Here is a 15,928-nt window from a genome sequence, read left to right on the forward strand (position 1 = left end):
ATATCCATAAACATAAGAGATTTTAGACTTCTTCTACGACTACCACAAAGCTTTTGAGTAGCATTACAACGTGTAAAATAAGTAAAGAAGCAATTGGTAATTTAGTGTGTACACTGTAACACTATTTTGCTTGTCTTACACTATTTAATACTACTTTTTGTGTAGTTCACTTTAAATGAATTAGTATTTGAAGACCCATTTAATACCTTAGGCTAATGTGTTCACGCCTCTTTTGACGCTCTGCATTTTAGAACAAAACAGAATTACTTTTCTGCTAATCCCAAAATACAATTGATTTCTTAATCCATGCATGGTTTATGAAGCTAATTTAAATTTTTATAATGAGCACTACTGTAATCTTAATAATCTGAAACATTCCCATTATAACTTTAAAAAGCTATACTTTTCCATTATGCAGTTAAAAAATAATGTATCTATCCTGTATTTCATACAAATTTTGAGAAAAATCTACAAGCCACATTAATGTCTTTGCAAGTGCCATAAATTTATAATTGGTTCATATAAAAGGGTTGCTGTATACACCACCTGTTAAACCAGAGGAGGGCTGAGACTGCTACACAATTTTCATTTGCACAAGAAAGTAACAAATTATTTTGAAAGGCTGGATGTTTTCTATCACAAAATTCTATGAGGAATATTATTTTTCAGACATCTAAAACCTTGGACCTCAGGTATGGCAAACCTCATCTTAGAGACAAACTGTGACTGACTTTATGCTAACGCATAGTAGGGAAGTGTGCAAGCCTCCTTCTTCCCTTCCAAGTAAGAGAAATGTCACACTGCAAACCTTGCATACATAGTGCAAAAGAACGTACCACCACCACGCAACTGTCATTTAAGATTTGGTCCTCAAACGTTCTGAAATAGGCTCCCTTTTTCTGTAATAGTTTGGACCTTCCTTGTCCACATTCCTACCCTTCATGTACACGTGGATTTCCTGCACCCTGGTTTGCCCCAAGTCCCTAAATTCCAGCCTCCAGATGTTTCCCTGTCTTTTCCTGGGGAATAAAACTATCCCATACTGTTTATCAACAGTATCTACAGGAACATCTCACACCAGATGCTGCATCTTAGCTCCTGGCAGAGCCTCCCTGCATCATTTCACTTTGATTTTCTGCATTTCTAACCCGTACCTTTCTTCCCCAAGAATGCTAAGTGCTCTCCATGTACAAAGAGCTCAGCTGGGGATCCACTATTCCTTCCTGCAAGCCAATACACAGTTGCATTACCCTAACTGATAAATTTGAGCTTCCTGAGAAGAGTTTATTTAACTCTGCCTGTGGTGCAGCAGCCACACTACACCCTCCTGCCTCAGCTCTGCTCACACGGCAAAGGGGAAGCAGAAGTGATGAACTGTAAGCCCAGCCAATACTCACTGAAACACATGCACTGTAAGAACTAGACCCATAGCTTTGACCTCTTAAGACTTTTTTTACCTTGACCCAATTGCCTAGATATAAGTGAGGACTTAGAGGGAGTTGGAGAGAAAGAAAAGGGAAGAGGCAAAGACCAGAAGGAATATTCCTGTACATTCCTGCCTCCCTGGTCTGTTTGCTGTCTTTATGTAATGTAAGCCAAATACAGAGGGGCCTCCTGCCAGCTACAGAAATGTTGCCTGAACACAGCAGCCTTCCAAAGGTTCTGTAAAATGCGGCTGTGGAGCAGACCTGAATACATCCAGTGTATCTCACACTTCTTTCAACCTTCTCCTTGCCCAGTGAATGAGATTTCATTGAGTCATTGACAGATGTCATCCCTTCCCAGCCATCCACTGTTACGCAGCAGTAGGGCACACAGGCAGCTGGGAGCTAGTGTTCAAGGCCATACTCGGGGCACATCCTCCGTAGGTCCTGTGCAGTGTATAGCCTTTCTGCAGCTCCTGGAACTGGCACTGGCACAAGATGCAAGCAGCTAGGGAAAGACAACAGGTTTGTCCACCTATGATTCCAAATTAGAAAAGAAACACAATGCTGTTCTGGCAATGAGGTTATTCTAACTGGAGTAACACAAAACAGATATGAAATTACTGGACATTTTACAGAAGTGCGAGATTTGACTAGTTTCGCTAGAGTACCCCTGAAATACAGCCAAAAGTAGAATGACTTTCCAGGTAAGACACTGAAGGAAGAATTCTGTAACTGACATGGTCCTGCAGAACTCTATCCAGAGCTCACCCTGGCATAGGTGTACATATAAATCACATCCTTACAGGGAACCAAAACCAAGCAGAACAAGGGCTTAAGGGATTAAAGACTTATTCTGGAGACTGGAGTTATTCCTGGCAGTGTCACCAGCCCCAATTCACCTCTCAACATCTCAGTTTTATCTTACAACATAATAATCAGTGCTCAGCAGCAGGCAGCACAAAGCACTGTGCCCAACTCTCACCTTTTTTTTTTTCTCCTCTTTTTTTTTTTTTTTTTAGTGAACAGCCCCAGCTTTGGTGCAGATTCTGCATTTCTAGTAAAAAGATCATTGTAAAATGTCACCCCTTAACCCTACTCCTAAAGTTTTTCACATGTAAAATGTAGTCCTTCCTCTAGAAATCTAATACTTCAGAAGAACTACTTCATTGAATAATGTGAAATCTGAAGTAGGCTCTCCTGAGTGAATCTTGCTGTTACAACAGAGCACTTCATTCTAATTTTTTCTACCCTAGCCCCAAAAGATGCCTAATACAACACCATTACCAAGCTCACTGATCTATCTTCACTGCCCGTTCTTAAGTCAATGGGGAGACATGGCAAGAGCACACAAGCTCTCTCTTCTGTTTCACAGCCCTGCAAAGCTTGAGGGAAGGACAAGGAGCCAGACCACAGAAGCAGCTGCTTCCCAGTGGAGCAATTCCAACATGGCTGCTCTTTCCCAGAAAGGAGGGGGAATGGAGAAGGGCAAAAAGTCAGAAGGGAATTTCCTCTGCACTGGAATTTTCTCTCCATGAAGAGGCATACGAATACATAGCTTACAGGCACAATTCACAGGATCTAGTAAGTTTGCTTTACACACGAAGCAACCGTCTTTTAAGTGTTAATGACAATCTAACTTTGCTACAAAAACTAGGTATCTTTCAGGTTTTATGGAAGTTCTGTGTTTGCAAATTGATCTTTTATAGAGTCTTGCTGAATTGTGATTCACATTTACTTTAGCAGACATTCAAAAAATGGTTGCACCTACAAATTACTTTATTTCCTAACTTGTATCTCAAACATCTATTATTTAAGGCATTTTTGTTAATTTTTAAGATGTGCAAACAACGTATACAACCTTTGAAGACACACAAGCCCTCTGAAATTTGTGCTTCTATACAAATACGCTTGTAGATACTTAAATACCGCAGTCACAAGTTTATTTTCTCTTATGTTGCATGTGTCATGAACACTTGCCTACATGAACAACAAGAATGCCAAAAAATCTCCTAAGTCGGGCCAGAGGTGCAGTATTTATACTTGAATTAAAATGAATTCCATGTGCAAGCTAAAGTAGCACTCCATCAATAAAACATTTCAACCACTGTCTGTGGTATGGCACTGAGGCATCTCTTTTCAGCTTTATCTGACACTAGGGATTTCTTGCTTTACGTAGCTAAGAATCAACTGAGAACTATTTTAAGTATATCTTCAAGTACTTCATATAATTTATATCTAATTCGAAGAACTATTGGAAGACTCTGGTATGCATGAATACATAAACAAGCATATATTTGAATTTTCATAACAAAACGTTTTCATATTATGGGATTCTGTATTACAAACACTTCTTAACAGGTAGTCACAATTTGATCAAAAATGCTCCCCTTTCTTCTTCTACTTTTAAGCCATTAAGTAATTTTGCTTGTTGACAGCTGGAACAAAAAATACTAATTTCTAAAACAGAGGAGCATGAAAAATATATTTTCCTATTTGCCATTCTGACTCTTCATTCAGAATGGTTTCATGCAATTGTAGATATGTTTCAGTATTGAATCAGGTCCAATAGTAAAATCTAAACATGACTGTATGAAGGATCTAGAGAAGAAAGGGAGTTTGAGAATTATGTAACCAGGAGAGAAGAGCCTTGTCAGTAAAGAGGGAGGCCCATAAAAGGGCCATTGAAAAAATTTCTGGGAGTTCGTCAATAGTAATGAATTTCAAATATCCTCTCCAGGGTCCTTACTAAAAAGTAGCATGTTATTTCTCTGAGCTCTGAGAAAAGTACAAAGAGATGGTCCATAAGACAGACAGAAGAAAGCTATTAGTAGACTGAAAGATTTGAAAACAACACCTTGAAGTGTAATTACATGCAAATCGAAACAACTGGGTCATGTAAAATGTATAGATTGTGTGCTCAGCATTAGCGGACAGCTGAGTAAGTGACATGCTGAACGTTACACCAGATACTCTTGCCAAGGCTTATTTTAGCATAGCCAAAATGACAAAGAATATAGAGGTTCAACCTACAACAGAGTGTAGAGAGACTTGTATTATCCATGCTTTTCTGTCTCTTTTTTGGCTCCAACAACTATCACAGGTCCCACATACACGAACTGAGAACAGTCAGTGCACTGAAAACTGTTTAAAAGACCGAGTTACTCTTCTACAATGGTTAAAGGACTGGAAGGAGCCAAAGCTTTGCTTATTCCTCACAAGTATTTCTGCCATACCAAATGCCAGCATCATTATTTTATCAGTCGGATGTGTATACTCTGTAGCTGTACTCAAAAAAACAAATAAACCAGTGCTTTTATTAGTAACTTACAGTACATAAATTCCAGTACAAACTTGTAAAGGAATTTCTCCTGAGGGAAAAACATAATTAGTTTTAGAGTTTTCCAGAATAGTAGAGGGTTGTTGGGATTTTTATGTGTTTCAGACATACATAGAATTACAAACATCTATATTTATAGGTTCCAAAAGATTTTCAACAAGTCTGTGTAAAAAAAATCTTTTTTTTTTAGAGGATGCCTGTTTATCATACATTTTCTTGTCCACTAACAGCATCCATCCAGACATAAGACCATGTTAGAATTACTTCAGTCATGTATTAATCATAGTTGATGAAAGACTTTAGGCAAGTATTCAGTCTTAATAAAAACTCTTGAAAGTTATTATCCACATAAAGAAATATCTTGGAAAGTTTCACCCAAAAAGCAAACCAGAAACCTAATAATTAATAAAAAAATTATACCATCTTAAGTTTTAAATAACACTGAACAGATGTTTTAATCTAAGGGTCTATAGAAGCCAAAAATAGCAGATTAAAAAAATGCAGGAGAAATGGGTGTGTGAGAGGAAAGCCCACTGTTCCAGGATTGGAATATACTACATAGCAGGGCTACTCTAAAGTACATGGAAGGTGGAAAGGATGAGAAGCTGGTCTGGTGCCCTCAGATGCAGAAGGTAAAGAGTAGCTTTTTTTTTTTTTTTAAAGAAAATGTATCTACGCTTCTTGCTTACCTTTAAATATTTTGCAAGTTTCTGTATTCCCCAGTATTCTGATGGCAAATCATCGGTATTTCCTTCCTGATGACGGATAGGCTGTTCTTCGTCTGTCTCAGTCTCTGAGGAACTTTCACCAACGTCTTCAGACCTGCCTGATGTTTTACTAAAAATAAACAAACAGCATCATCCATTTTAAACAGCTACAAACTAATACAAACAAGCACATTTTAAACAGGTATGACAACACTGCCTAATAACAGAATCAGAAAAAATTAATTGACATTGCCAAATACTAAGTATAGTGATAATTACTGTAGATACACAAAATAATACTAAACAAGTTGAAGGAAGAAAAATAAGTAACCCATACCATTTTGAAGATGGTTGTATTTTAACAGATCCAGAAGAAATGCCACTGGCTTTCTTTTTTATTTTCAGAGACACAGTACTACTTCTCCCTTCTTCAGTATCTCTTTTTGTGGCCTTGTCACTAAAATATTTGGGTTTATTTAAAAAGAAAATATTATATATATATATATATATATACATAGAACCAATAGAACCAAAAAGCTATGGTTGCACACATCTTTTGTCAGTACGTATGAGCTTATGAACCTACACAATAAACTTCATTAAACATAAAGTATGCTGTGTCTTAAGTGACTAATTTTGCTTTAATAAAATAGTGGAATATTAGGAAAATTATATTATGTCGACCTGTATGTGATACAAGAACAAATAATGAGTATATGCAGACAGACCACAGGTCCATTTATCCTAGGATACCACCTCCAACTATGACCAACAGCAGTTATCTAGGTAACAGTAGAACAATGAAAGAACATGGAAATTATTTTTTCCAGGATATTCTTCAGCAAATTGTGATTCAGGGAACTCTCGATCATCCTTGCATTCACAGTTTTAGATGGATTTTTCTCCCATGAATGTGTCTGATTGCTTTTTGAACTCACATAAACAAATGGCCTCTCTCTATCATCCTTTGGCACAGAATTTGAGAGCTTAGCCATGTGTGGTATGAAGAAGTCTCTCCCTTTGTTCTGAACTGGTGTCACTGGCTCATTTTCATATGATGCCCTTTATTCTCGTATTAAAATGGACAGTGACTACCTGTTCCCTATTTACCATCTCCAGTCACGATTTTTTGTATCTGTCTTATCATCCCCAGTCATCTTTTTTCCAGGTAGAAGTGTTCTCGTCTGCCTAGTTCTTCCACACACTGAGCTGTTCCATAGCTTTGATCATGCTGAATACAATATATCTTGCTTAACTCATATGCCAGGAAGACTCCTAGGCCTACCTGGGTACAATCTCTGGTGCTTTTTTGTCCCTAATTTACAATGCTGTGAACACAAAACGTTGTTTTGAGCTTGGGCTAGTCATCAATATCAGTCACATCAATAAAATAGAACACTACTCATGATACTAGCCCATTTCACTACATTTAGACTCTAACAATGACTGTAGACAAAGATAAGCTCTCGTCTCTGGAAAACAACATTTTTTTTAACATGTAACTGTAGGTGACATCCAAAAATCTCTTGTTTCTTGCAATACGTCATATTGACAGACTTGAGAAGATACTTTCTTTTTGTAGGATGGCAATCAAAGCCTTTCCTTCAGATAGTCTTCTTCCTCCATACACCAGCACAGTTTAGAGAGATCTATGGGAAAATTCAATTATAAAGATAACTACTTATCTGTGGGAAGCAGAAAGCACAGTATTCTTCCACTTCATAGAGGGTTCCGATTTCTTCTTGTCAATGGATCTCCTTCTTGCTCCAGAACCTTTCACTTTTTCACACACATTCTTTTCTGAAAAATCATAAAGGTTCTGGGATTCGCCAGAGACCTTAGCATCAATTACTTCCATACACTGATAATTCTTCTCATATGTTGGTTCTTTTAAAAAATTATATTCCTAATAAAAGGAAACATTGTTTGTCAGTCATATTGCTATTTGAATAATGTATATTAAACCAGTAAGTTACGAGCACAATTCCAGGATGCTGTGCTTAAAAATCGCATGCATTAAATGTAGAATTAGATTATACGGATAAAATCAGACTGCCTTTAAAAGAATGAAACACTAATCTGGAACATAACTGTTACCGTGTGCAAATTAAAGTGTTTGAAAGAAATGAACTAGCTAAATTTGGAACTTCCTGAACATACTTGAATGTTGGGTGTTGCTCGATTTCTCATACGTTAAATAATTTGTGATACAAGCACTTTTATAGAACATAATTCCAAACAAGTTTTAAGATCTAGAATTGCAATGTCAGTCATTCTGCTTTCAATGGATCATTTATATAAGAACTATTTCCCTGCATAAACGATTTACAAAAAAAAACCCACAAAAAAAAAATGAACATAAAACTGAAAATAGGCTATGATAAACTGCTAGACTTCAGTTCCAAGTAATTTAATTTGATATAGTTTAGAATTAATATAAACACATTCCATTTCAATTTTTTCATCTTCCGTCTCTCAGGACAAAACGTTGTTGAACAAGTCACACACAGGAATGGAGATGAGTGACACCTACCAATCCTTCAGCTGTTTGTGTCTTGTACCATGGCTGATCAAAAATATCCAGAACAGAAAGGACTCTTGTCGACTCTTATTCTCTACTGGAACATATTCAATTTTCACAGGAAAGACAGCATACTATCACTACATACTATTATTATTGCAGCTGTCGCTACCAGATAGGTGAAGACATGCCTTTATGTGTCTGATTCGAGGCAGTTTTAAGGAGACTGTCACAGTATCGTCTGTTTTCGACTAGTCCCTGATGTGAATCTGCTGTTCCAGGCTTGCTGACCGAACTGCCTAATCATAAACTAGTTCATGCTAATTCTCTCATTCTGAAAATGCAGGCTACACTAAAGACAATTTAACACACGACAAATGAGACAAATCACAGGGGAACTGACGCTGTAGCTTGACCAGCGAAGAACATGTTAAAAAGTGTTTCCTACAGCACTATATGCCAACAACAAATCTAAATCTTAGGTTAAACAAGGACAAGAAGATACTATAAAAGTTCATTGGTTTTGCAATACATGTGTACATAATGAGCTTTTTGAAGCTCTCCTCTCCTCAGAAAATAAATCAAAACTATTTCCAGTCATAATTTATTTCATGTAGGCAACCATGGAAATACAGCTTTTCTCTGCTGTTCAGAGTTCTAGAGTAGAGGAGATTTTCCCTCAAATACAAATGTGCTGCATCTTTACAACATTAACTTGTTTAAATTCTAGTTTTAGGATGCAGAATGTACTAAATCAGCTCTTAAGCAAAGCAATACGACATGATACTCCTAAACCATTAAAATGGTACAATTTATACTCTTCAGCATAAACTTATTTATACAATCAGGGAATACTGAATGATTTACATGACAATTGAAGGAAAATAGGATAAAATCTATTTATTTACTCTTATTTAAGAAGCATACACACTTCTTGCATAGTTACAGTATCTTTATAAGAGCAGAAAACCAGTAAAGAAAGGTATATTATCTCTATTGTAGATATTAACATTAAACTATATTCACATTTATGATTATTAAAATATTACCATATTTTACCTTTCATGACCATTAAATGAAGCCAAATCACTTTGAAAATACGTTAAACCAGTAACTATGTCTAAAAACATTCATATATCATCACATTTATGAAATGTAAAACAGTATGTAGATATAACATTAAAAAATACTTGCCTATGGGATAAATAAAGAGCATTCTGGAACTTATTATACTTTCAAACAGAACAACTTGCAAATTTAATTCCATTACTGTTAATATAAGCGACGGTACTTATGTGTACAACTTGAAATGCTCTCTTCTTTCGGAACTGGCAAATATCTGTATCTCAAAAAAATTAAACATCAGCCCTACATGCCAGAGAATCAGAACTAAAGGATAAGAAAATTTCCCTGTTAACGACTTCCTTCTTGCAATAATTAAAATTGCATAAAAATAACCACAATAATTTTTGACATGTTTTAGCCCATAATGAATTTTATCACTAAGTTATTAATCCTTTATAACCATAATAGAAATACAAAGAAAGAGTTTTTATCAGGAATGATGAAACTGCTAAAATTGTGGTGGCACTCTGTGATTCTAGCTAACATAGAGCTCTAAATAAAAGCCAAAACACTTGCATTTTGCAGTGGCTGAAGTAACACTGTGTGTAAGCTGGATGCTTAACTCTCAGCTCTGATCTTTAAATCAGGCAGTTCTCATTAAAAAGTTGGGCTATTACTTACATTTGGGTTACAAAGAACGAAGATAAAAATTTAAGTGGTTTTGATCACAGAAAAATGTTGTCATAAAAAGCTGACCTTTTCCGTAAGGATATCATATTTTCCTGCTTTAATATTTCCAGTGCTCCATAAAGAATAACACCAGAAGATCAGCAAAACTTTTTATGCAAAATTAGAAGCTGACCTCACATGTTAGATCAAACCTCATAATAAGGTAGAGACCAATACATGAAACACTGTATTATTTGCTATTTACAAAAGGAACATACTTAGTAGAAACCGAAACAAATCCGAAGAAAAATAGTAAATGCATTTCAGAGTCTTTAAAATTCTTCATTTAATTATCAAAGATTTATCTTTGATAACGAACATAAACATTCAGCCAGGTTTATAACGTAATTCTTAACCAATGTACGTTTGTACAAAGGAGAATGTACACCCAGTATCAGTAAATACATACCTGTTTAGCCATATTTTCTACAAATCTAGGTGATCTCTCCCTTAAAAATGTGACAATATCTTTATATATATCACTTTTTCTTTCATAGTCAATGTCATCTTTACCCTTTTGCTGACCCTTAAAAAGAAAATAAATTCAAATTATTAATAGTATTGCCTTACGCAGGTAATTTAATCTGCATCATTCAATAGTCCTAAAGAGCACAGAGATCCCACTGTAATGAATTAGGTACAGAAGTCTCATGCTCAGCAGAGTCCATCAAACTTCAATAATGCTTTGTAAAGATGCCTGGATCATCTCCATGGATACCAACAGATAATAAGTTCTTACATAGAATTCTGCAAGTCATTACTATCAGTCAATTGTATTGCATGTAGTTCCACTGAAAAGAATTTATGGCTTATGGCAAACAAGCAAGTAAATATGAGCTTCCAGTGCAGTATGGCAGATATCTAAAAGGATCAGAAAATAATGTGACTCGACTAGCCTAAGCTTTATGAGCTTCCCCCATTAAAAAACATGCTAAGTCAAAATTTCCCTAGATTTTTTAACTCTTAGGAATTCAATTTGTGGTGTTACGTCTGACGGACATCAGTCTCTCTTCAAAATGAATAAAAGAGCTCTGGTCACTGCTTAACACACATAAGGGACTATCATGCCTAAATAAAACCCACCTGTAAGAGCTAACTAAAATGAGAAGTAAAAAAAAAAAAAAACATAATTTCCAAAAAGCTTCTTCCACTGAAAGGAGAAAGAACTGTTTTGTCATTTATCAAAAGACAAAAGCAAGCTATATCAGCCACACATAATAATAGTACACTTCGGATGAAGAGCAATGAGGCACCAGAGAGGCACCTAGTCCCACAGTACCTTTAAACAGGAATAGTGCAAAGCACTGTTAGGGCACATTTAAAGACTATACAAACACTGCTAGCAAGAAGTGCAGAATATACTCCTAGTATAAAACTTGTAGAAAAAGCACTCAAAACATATGGGGAAAATAGTATGCATTTAATCACTCTGTCTTCTCCTTCTGTACCAATAAACTAACTCTGCAGGTCCTAGAGCCTCAACACCACTACCCTAAACCTGATGGATTTTTGATTTTAGCACATAAAAATATTCATTACTCCACAGAATCCTTTATTATTACTTACTCCATTTAAAAACACTCCCGCTGTGCTGCAAGTGATATACAAAGGATCAGTGTCATGTGGTTTGATGACTAAATAACAAATTTCTCCATGCACTTGTCTCCAGGGGGGAGCTCGGCATCCATTAGAGAATGTGTAATCTGTAACCAATTAGCATGAATGTTTTCATCCAGTTTAAAAATATTTTTAATAGTTATGCTTGATGATTAATATAACATGTATACAAATAAAATTGCCCAAACAATACCTTACTCTTAGGAATTAATCAGCAAAGCTCTGTGACCTGCGGCCCAATTCAACTAAGAACTGCAACTGTGCTCAGTACTTTTCAGGATCAGGGACTCTGTTTACTTTTCCTGCTTCCACTGGAGAAATTCATAGGATTGGAGATTATTTCTATAACTAAAGGCTGAAGAACAGCATTCCATACCTGAAAATATGTTTTATTATACTTTATAACTTTAAAGTAGAAATAAACACTTTAAATTCACTACTGAAGTTAATTTAGCAAATTTCACACAGAAGTCAAGTACTTCACTACAGGTATACATAAACATGAGATATGATCAGATCTGGACCTGATGTATATTCCAGTGATTCCAGTATTGTATCTTCTCTTTTCCCAGAGAAATTCTTGAGAAGATTCACTTCATTATTTATAGCAGCTGGATTTAGTCTTACATCTCTGCAATTAATAGAAAATGGTCTAAAATGTATTCATCAGAAGTATGTACTCAGAGAAAAGATAATATTACATGATTTTTTTTCTTTTACATTGAGTCTTAATGGTAGCAAAAATCTGGAAATGGGTCACCTTCCATTGCTTTTCTTAATTTCATCTGTTAGTTTAGTAAAATTGTACTTCCACAGCTAATATGAAGTCCCTGTAACTACAAAACAGACTTGATGTAATACTTAATATGCTTCCACGAAGAAATAAACATTTCCTTGAAAATATTTAACCACAACTTTGTTGTTTGTACAAATGACTTCAATTTGCTACCAAAATGCAAAACATATGCAATAAAAAACCCACACTCGCGGACGCACAATTGCATACCCACACCTACTGCAAAACCTTCAGGAAAAAAATGTTTTTTCAATAACTTAGTGAACAGTGAAAGTTATTTCAATAAATTTCTTTATGTCACACCAAAAGCACATGTTATGAGTTGAAGCCAATCCGATTTAACAATAAAACAAAAAAATGCACTGGCTGACATGTTCAGCTTCCATTTGAAATGCACTTACTGTGAAACGTGTTTCAAAGAACTATTAAGCAGTTGCAAATCCAGCTGATGAAGAAGACTATTGATTTTCATTTTGACTTCTGTTTCAGGGTCATCATCTTTTTTCACTTTGTCAAGTGAATGCAACATGGACCTATCTTCTCCTTCAATGGGCCCATATTCAGGGCCAAGAATTTTCACTATAGGATCTCTGTTAGCTGTAAACATGAAACAAAAACATGCAATGTGATACTATGTTAAAAATGATTAGGCAAGACAAACACTTTTCATCTCAATTGCTGAATACTTTTGATGCTATTAATTTACAATAAGAGCTTTAATAATGTGCATAGTTATTAATCAAATACTACTGGACGACATGTTCTTTCACATCCCTCTGTTGCAATCTGAAATGCACTCTTAAAAGTATGAAACCATTAAGAACAAAGTAAAATTTTTCATAACAAACAAGATTCATTCAACCAAGAGGTAAATATGAAATACTTCCCTTTATTAACAGCTCCCTTTCCAGAAAACATGCCTGGCAGATCACCAAAACAGGAAATCAACAAAAATTGATCATTTTGGAAATATGACTTTGTGTTAAAGAACATCTTTAAAGTTTTCTAGCAGCATTCCCAACAGCCCTATTACTTCCTCAGCTATGCCAGCTGTTCTCTTTGGTAAACAGTGACATAACTGCATGTCAGTGGGTTTTACGAAAACATTTTGCTCTGTTCCTGCAAACGAAGTCCCATGCATCTGTGAATGCCTCTGCATGATACCCTGTCCATATTAGTCCTCTCTCTTATTCATGGTTGATCACTGTCAATGACAGGACCCTGGATTAGGTGGATCCGAAGTTTGATGCAGTAGCATTTATATTTTAATATTGCAGATGCAATTTCTACTAATATTAACAAAGAACGTTACTGATCTCATCTACCTCCAACAAGAGGAGGATATCCCATTTAGCATGTCAGGGATCTTCTGGTCAGTTTGAAAGCCCAGGACTTGAATACGGCACAGTAGAAGTACTCGTACCTATATTTTAAAAGACGTTGTGAGAAGGACCTGGAAGTGCTCAACGTGAAACTTGTGCAGGTAAAAATGTCTTAAGGCTGTAAGTTTTTCTTTGGCTGTTTTTTAGTTATGTAACATTTCAAAAGAGAATTAAACTACAAACCCAGGAAAAACTGCTATTAACCTCCAGTAAGACATTCTTTCTCAGAAATTTAAACCTACTGTCTGTTGCAACAGATGGGGTATTACTCAGTATACATGAATTTGTATACAAGATTCAACAGTTTTATTTTAACTTTATTCCAGATCTCTCTGTTACTGATCTATGCGAAAATAAAAGAATGAACAGAAACTCCATTAAGTTCTGGATCAGCACCTTTAGCCACCTTCATGAATCAACACCTCCTCATACACTTGAAATGAAGGCATGCTTTTCTTTCTTCACATTTCACAAACATAAATTGAAGAAGACATACTTTTTGAGAGAGACGAAAGATAAAAGAAAAAAAAGGAAGAAAGGAAACCTTCAAGGCATGCCTGTGTTTCCTTTAACTTTTTTTCCACAGCAATCTGTAGCAAACGGGACAGCTGGTCAAAACTGCGAACTCTGAGAGTTGATGCCGTGAGAAGAAGCAATGGTTGGCCATCTTTACCTTTGGCTTCAGACTGAACAGTTGCTCCACTAGAAAAATTAAATTATATCTTTTAAAAATGCACATGTTAGAGAAGAATCTCGAATGTTATTCAAGCTTCACAAGATAAAGCATATACAATTTCTCTAAACTATATTTCAGAAAACTTCCGAGGTAAATTTATTCACTGCAAATCAGCAAGTGGATGCACTTAAAGGAGGCTGGGACCCCACAGAGAGCCCACGCTGGAGCAGGTTCGCTGGCAGGGCTTGTGACCCCATTGAAGGGACCCACGCCGGAGCAGTCTGTTCCTGAAGGACTGCATCTCGTGGAAGGGACCCACGCTGGAGCAGTTCACGAACCGCAGTCTGTGAGAAGGACCCACATTGGAGAAGTTTGTGGAGGACCATCTCCCTTGGGAGGGACCCCACACTGGAGCAGAGGGAGAGTGTGAGGAGGAAGGAGCACAATAGACAACTTAATGAACTGACCACAACCCTCATTCCCCATCTGCCTGTGCTGCTCGGGGGTGAGGAGACAGAGAAAATCAGGAGTGAAGCTGAGCTGGGGAAGAAGGCGGGGGGGGGGGGGGGGGGCAGGGGGAGACTTAAGATTTATTTTTATTTCTCATTATCTTACTCTGACTTTCGATTGGCAATAAATTAAATTAATTTCTGCGAGACAAGAGGCTGGTTTGCCCATGACAGTAATAGGTGAGTGATCTCCCTGTCCTTATATCAACCCATGAGCTTTTTGTCCTTTTTCTCCCCTGTCCAGTTGAGGAGAGGGAGTGATAGAGCAGCTTGGTGGGCAACTGGTGTGCATCCAGCATCAACCCACCACACAGGAGCCACTCCTAACACTAACAGAAATCATAGGGTTAATCACTGTTAGACACATGTTGTAAAAAGGCTTTGAAATAAACAGGGCAAGTTGCATAGATCACTAACTAAAGAGGTCTGTATCACAACTAAGAAAGAATAGTCTCAAACTCTGAAAAAACCCTACAAATTTTAACTCTAAATTTTCAATACGCCCACCCATTTCAGCCTCCCAAATACACTAAGACTGTCTTTATGCCAAATGAGCAGTTCTGCTTCACAGTTCACCTTCAACATTTTGAAACAGACTGCAATTCAGACTTACTTGATCTCATAACCCTCTCCAAATACTGAACAGCCCAACTGCGTTTTCCACTCAAGGGGCTCTCTGAAGATAAATGCTGCTTCCTGGGGATGTCTAGTGCTGAAGTCCTCTGTGAACTTAACAATTTGATTTAAAAGAGATTCGTTCAAAGGGGTGATTTCAAGTGTGCCAGTTCCAGAACCAGCGGCAGTCCACTGAGCTGCTCTCACCAATGCTGCTCCCATGGTCTCAACTAGTATCAAAGGTGTACACCTTAACAAAGAAACAGTCAGAGGATGACCAAATTGAGCTCTCAAATGATAAATGCAATACGCTGTGGCTGCTATAATTTGAAAAAAAAAAAAACCCAAACATATCCAGGAATGATTACATTCTTTTTACTCATTTAAATCCCCAAAGTGGGGAAGGGGGAATTGAATCATAGACACTTGCAAATTTTAAAGACATAGGGAAATCAGGTGAAAACACAGGGGGTTTAATCTTAACTAATTCCTGGCGCTATTAGAAAGCCAGGGAGCCAGCAGCAGAAAGCCCCTGTTGTGGCTGTGG

At 36.7% G+C, this 15,928-nt stretch overlaps 1 protein-coding gene across 1 annotated transcript in view; it reads right to left on the minus strand.

Annotated features, from left to right (window-relative positions):
* ODAD2 (outer dynein arm docking complex subunit 2) overlaps positions 1-15,603 on the minus strand; it is an 82,554-nt gene extending 66,951 nt beyond the window's left edge. Inside the window, exons 1-9 of the mRNA XM_086467203.1 lie at positions 15,380-15,603; positions 14,126-14,283; positions 12,601-12,796; positions 11,928-12,034; positions 11,353-11,489; positions 10,196-10,312; positions 7,160-7,377; positions 5,809-5,931; positions 5,454-5,601 (exon numbers count right to left, since the gene is read on the minus strand). Coding sequence (XP_086323329.1) covers positions 5,454-5,601; positions 5,809-5,931; positions 7,160-7,377; positions 10,196-10,312; positions 11,353-11,489; positions 11,928-12,034; positions 12,601-12,796; positions 14,126-14,283; positions 15,380-15,603 — 1,428 coding nt within the window. The remainder of the gene's footprint in view (positions 1-5,453; positions 5,602-5,808; positions 5,932-7,159; positions 7,378-10,195; positions 10,313-11,352; positions 11,490-11,927; positions 12,035-12,600; positions 12,797-14,125; positions 14,284-15,379) is intronic.
* Between the last annotated feature and the right edge of the window lie 325 nt (positions 15,604-15,928).

Source organism: Leptosomus discolor, chromosome 6, assembly GCF_034619465.1.
Source record: "Leptosomus discolor isolate bLepDis1 chromosome 6, bLepDis1.hap2, whole genome shotgun sequence".
Taxonomy (NCBI): domain Eukaryota; kingdom Metazoa; phylum Chordata; class Aves; order Leptosomiformes; family Leptosomidae; genus Leptosomus; species Leptosomus discolor.